Below are 5,440 nucleotides of genomic sequence, written 5' to 3'. Positions count from 1 at the left end.
CCAGGTCTGTGAAAAACTGTCTTCCATGAAACCCATCCCTGATGCCAAAAAGGTTGGGGACTACTGGTCTAGAGCCCTGGCTCTCAACATTTTTAGGTCAAGGATCCCTTTGGAAATCTGATAAAAGTTATCAAATCATTATCCCAGAAGAGACCGCAGATATACAAAATTTCAAGGGCGGGGGATCATTCATGGGCCATTGGTTAAGAACCTCTGCTCTAAACCTTACCTCCAGTTCAGCCAGAGGCTGTCAACTTCTCCTTCCTCTCATCTCCCTCCCACCAGGGTCTAGAGTCTCTGGGAAGTTCCCCAGGGATGTTAATTCACCGCAACCTAGTTCCTCCATCTCAACTCTTAGAGCACCACGGGACAGAGGAAGGATGTTTGCTTTCTGTATGCTCAGAATCTCCATCCACTGTGTTTCAGCAAATGCACAGTATGCAGGGCACATAGCTACATCCCAACACAGCTGTACTTCCACATTTATTTTGTCAGCAAGTTTCATGGAACACCTATTTACTGGGAGCCTATTGTATGTGTGGGCACCTGCTGGACTCCTGAAATACAGAAGGAGCTATCAGAAATGAATAGGACCTGGCCCTTGGCCCCAGTCAACACAATCAATGTGAATGATGACACGCAAGTGAATAGTTATGACACCGCCACACTGATGATATGTACAAAAAATGCACAAACGCCAAGTGACCTGGAAACCATGGTTTCCTCCTTCACCTCTACTTGACTTTTGCAGGTCCTGCACGACCACATCGCCTACCGCTATGAGGTTCTGGAGATCATTGGAAAAGGGTCCTTTGGACAGGTGGCCAAGTGCTTGGATCATAAAAACAATGAATTGGTGGCCTTGAAAATCATCAGGAACAAAAAGAGGTGTGGCTTGGTGGAAGGCATCAGCTGTGGAGGAAGGGCTACATGACTTTGGCCCCTTCTTTAAAAATTTATTTTTAATTAATTGTTGTGTAGGTTTCTGCGATACAGCAACGTGAATCGCCCATAAGTATACATATGTCCCCTCCCTCTTGAACCTCCCTCCCACTCCCCAGCCCATCGCACCCCTCTAGGTTGTCACAGAGCACCAAGTTGAGCTCCTTCTGTTATACAGCAACTTCCCACTAGAAATCTGTTTTACATATGGTAATGTATGTTTCAATGCTACTGTCTCAATTCGCCCCACCCTCTCCTTCCCCCGCTGTATCTACCAGTCTGTACTCTACGTCTGCGTGTCTATCGCTGCCCTGCAAATAGGTTCATCAGTATAATTTTTCTAAATTGCAAATATATGTGTTAATATATGATACTTGTTTTTCTGTCTTACTTCACTCTGTGTAACATCAGCCACTCCTTGGTGCCAACCCTTCCTGTCTCTGCTTCTTTCTCTGCTTTTCCTTTTCTTTCCCTCTTTCCCTCTCTACCTGTTGGATTCCGTGATGGTGCAGAGAGGAGGCAAGAGTCCAGAGTGTTTAGCACCTCCCGGCCTGTGGGCGTGATGGGGAGGACTGAGAAGGGGGCCACCTGCTGTAGCTGATGCGACACCATGTCTCCTCTCCCCACCCCCACCCTCCCCACCACTCCCCAACCTCTCCAGGTTTCACCACCAGGCCCTGGTGGAGCTGAAGATCCTGGAAGCTCTCAGACGGAAGGACAAAGACAACACCTACAATGTGGTGCACATGAAGGACTTTTTCTATTTCCGGAATCACCTCTGCATCACCTTTGAACTCCTGGGGTCAGCTGCTTCCTCTCTTTAATTCACTTTGTGTTGATAAGTTAAGTAAGTGACAAAAAGGAGCCTTGGAGGTCAGAGCACTAGATTTGTCTTTATGTGACTATTTAATGGGGGGGGCTTCCCCGGTGGCTTAGGGGTAAAGAATCATTCTGCAGTGCAGAAGACGCAGGAGATGCAAGTTCGATCCCTGGGTGGGGAAAATCCCCTGCAGAAGGGCATGGCAACCCACTCCAGTATTCTTGCCTGGAGAATCCCATGGACAGAGGAACCTGGCGGGCTACTTACAGTCCATGGGGTTGCAAAGAGTCAAACATGACTTAGCAACTAAGCACCCATGAACTGGCAACCCACACATAAGCTTTTCTGGTTAAAATGCTTTATATTAGCTTTCAATATTTATAAGTCAGCGTATTTCACTTAATATAGCAAGATTCTATAGGATTCAATATATATTATATATATATATAGGATTCAATATATATTCTATATATATATATATAGGAGTCTGTCTATATTCTATATATAGAGAGAGAGTTATAAGATTCCTGTATGTATATGTATATATACACATACTCAGGATTACTTATATATAAGGATTCTATATTTATTTTATCTGGCAAGAGCCAGTCCTCAGTCCTTTCTGAAAGGCGAGAGGTGGGACCAGGCAGGCAGGCTCACTTAGATGGGGTATGGCTCCTCTCTCAGGCCCTGTCTGCCCACTCCCTTGTCCCCTCATCTACAGGAAGCTGCGTCTTTAGACAGATTTATTCTGTGTGAGCAGGGTTGGTCACTTGGTTGAGTAACTGGAGGGCTCCCTGGATCCCTCTCAAGGGGCTGAAGAACCGTGACTATATCAGAAGTTCGATATACTAACCTCTTAACACACACACGTGCAGCAAGGTGATGAAAGGATCCTGCATGTAAGAAACAAGCATCCGAGAGGCCAGCACATTTGAATGTCGCCCTGAATCAACCGTTAGTCAATGGAAAAGTCAAGTTTATAGGACACGAAAGCCCCACCTCCTAGTCTGAGTCTTGCCACTGCCAGAGGGCAGCCAGGTGATAAGGGATTGATGTTGCAGGGTCAGACTCGCCATCATGTACCTTCTACGCTGCTTCACGTCGCTTTCTCTCTCTGTCCCAGCATCAACTTGTACGAGTTGATGAAGAACAACAGTTTCCAAGGCTTCAGCCTCTCCATCGTTCGTCGCTTCACCCTCTCTGTCCTGAAGTGTTTGCAGATGCTCTACATGGAGAAGATCATTCACTGTGACCTCAAGCCGGTGAGTACAGCCTCTGTCTTGTCAGGGAGCTGGTTTCCACCCTCAGAAAGGGTTTGCCCGGTACCCATCCCCAGTGGTAACTGAGCAGGGCTCCAGGGTGGAGGCCAAGTGTTTGCAGGTTGTGTAAACCACGTGAGATGTAGCAAGGACAAGACAGGCATACTGGGACATAGAAAAAAGATGTGATGTCATCAAGGCAGACGGGACCTGGATGACTGAGCCCAGGCGGTACTCGGAGATGTGTGTCCAGCAGGGAGGTGGATGTCCTAAACCCACCCTGTCCTCTGAGTTGGTCCTGTGTGAGCTCAGTCAGGTCCGACTCTTTGTGATCCCATGGACTGTAGCATGCCAGGCTCCTCATGGGATTCTCCAGGCAAAAATACTAGAATGAGTTGCCATTTCCTTCTCCAGAGGATCTTCCTGACTCAGGGATTGAACCCAAGTCTCTGGCTTGGCAGGCAGATTCTTTATCACTGAGCCGGATCTGGGATACTTCTATTAATTAAAGATTGTCAAGATAGAGATGTTCTCTTGGGGCTGACTGGTGGAGCCCCGACAAGGACAGTGGTACACTGATTTATTCTCCACATCCAAGTTCCTAATCCTCTGCTTTGCACCTCCAAAGGGACCATGGTCTTTGGGCTTAGGGGACTGACTCTCAGCAAGGAACCCACAAGACAGGTGGGTAGCTGAAATATGAGCACATAGACTTGCTTGAGAAGTAGATTAAGTGGACAGGAGTATACATGCTCAATAGGAAAGTAGACATACAAGCAGGAGAGTTTGGTGAGTGTGGATTCAAGAATCAGGCAGTTATTCCTGTGGACTTAGTGGTTAGTATCAGTGAGCTGTGATGGCCTCATGCATCCTATGCCTCGATTCATCAGACATTGAGATCCCTGGAAATATGATTAGGACTCTAACCTTCCAGCCCCAGGTGGGCCACGCTCATGCTCTGAGAGGAGAGCCCAGTGCTCTGCTTTCTCATCCAGGATTCTGCTGGAACACCTGGCTTCACAGTTTCTGCAAAGTCAGCACAACGGTCCCAACTCCGATCAAATCGCCGTGGGGGATTCTTTGTTTCTGTTTCGGTCCCCGATTGTCATACCAGTATGTTGCTGGGGCACTTAATGGAAGCATCCGATTCAGGCAGTGATATTTCTGTTTCTTTCTTTTCTAAAGAATTTATTATTTTTGACTGCACTGGGTCTTCATTGCTGCACAGGCTTTCTGTAGTTGTGGTGAGCACAGGCTTCTCATTGCAGTGACCGCTCTTGTTGTGAAGCGTGGAGCGCGGGCTTGGTAGTTGTGGCACATGGGTTTAGTTGCCCTGCGGCATGTAGAATCTTCCCGTACCAGGGATCGAACCTGTGTCCCCTGCACTGGCAAGCAGATTCTTAACCACTGGACCACCAGGGAAGTCCCGGTCAGTGATATTTCTAAGGCCTTATGCAAGCAAGGCATAGAACAAGGTACCAAGGAGATAAAAAGAAACTCACCATCTTCAGGAGTCACACCATTTATATCAGTAAAGAGTCAGCATCGATGCAAAAGAAATACTGCAGAGCAGCAAATACTGGGGCCAGACAAGAGATGCAACCCTGGCAGCAGAAGTCAGAGGAGGGAGACCGGGGTGGGGTTGGAGATGGGGGAGGAGCCCACTTGAAGGAGGTTCCAGAAGATTGGTGGACAGTTAGGTAAATGGCGTGCCTCGGCTAACACTGTTAAAACTTGACCTGTGTCTGTCTTCCCTCTAGGAGAATATAGTGTTGTACCAGAAAGGCCAAGTCTCTGTTAAAGTCATTGACTTTGGATCAAGCTGTTATGAACACCAGAAAGGTAGGGCCGTGTCAGTCCCTTTGTCCTAATTTCCCCACTGCGATTCTTTCCTTTCCTGAAACAAACAGTTCCCACACGAGGTCACCTGGGTTCTCCTCTGGGCTCAGCCATCACAGCTACTGGTTTGATTTTGAACCAAGCTGGTTCACATCTCTGACCCTAAGTTTCCTCATCTGTAAAATGCGAAGGTTGGTTCAAATATGGTAAGGCTGCTTTGCTGCTTTTATGCTCTGTGACTCTGGACTTATCCAAAGACATTTATCCAAATTATCTTTGGGGTCCAGAGAGTGCTGGGCCTCTGCAAAATGACAGCTTCTGAAGGCTGACCCCAGCTGTCCCAAATAGAAATTTCTGGGACAGTACCTTGGAGGCTGTACTTTAGAAAACACAGCCATTCTGAAGTTTGGGGTTCATGGCCCTAGATTCTCCAGGTTATCTATATATATATCTATAATATTTATATGTTATATATATTATATATATATGTGTATAGTCACAAAAACAAATATATATATATATATATATGTGTATATATATTTCAAGCTAGAATCCAGAAAGCTGCCCTAGAGTATTG

General features: G+C 46.7%; 1 protein-coding gene across 1 annotated transcript in view; it reads left to right on the top strand.

Moving 5' to 3' along the window:
- Nucleotides 1-5,440, top strand: part of DYRK4 (dual-specificity tyrosine-(Y)-phosphorylation regulated kinase 4) — a 32,496-nt gene that overhangs the window by 10,877 nt on the left and 16,179 nt on the right. Inside the window, exons 5-8 of the mRNA XM_010845204.1 lie at nucleotides 752-888; nucleotides 1,604-1,744; nucleotides 2,889-3,027; nucleotides 4,785-4,866. Coding sequence (XP_010843506.1) covers nucleotides 752-888; nucleotides 1,604-1,744; nucleotides 2,889-3,027; nucleotides 4,785-4,866 — 499 coding nt within the window. The remainder of the gene's footprint in view (nucleotides 1-751; nucleotides 889-1,603; nucleotides 1,745-2,888; nucleotides 3,028-4,784; nucleotides 4,867-5,440) is intronic.

Source organism: Bison bison, unplaced genomic scaffold (assembly GCF_000754665.1).
Source record: "Bison bison bison isolate TAMUID 2011002044 unplaced genomic scaffold, Bison_UMD1.0 scf7180017864213, whole genome shotgun sequence".
Lineage (NCBI taxonomy): Eukaryota > Metazoa > Chordata > Mammalia > Artiodactyla > Bovidae > Bison > Bison bison.
This window is presented reverse-complemented; position numbering and strand designations above follow the sequence as displayed.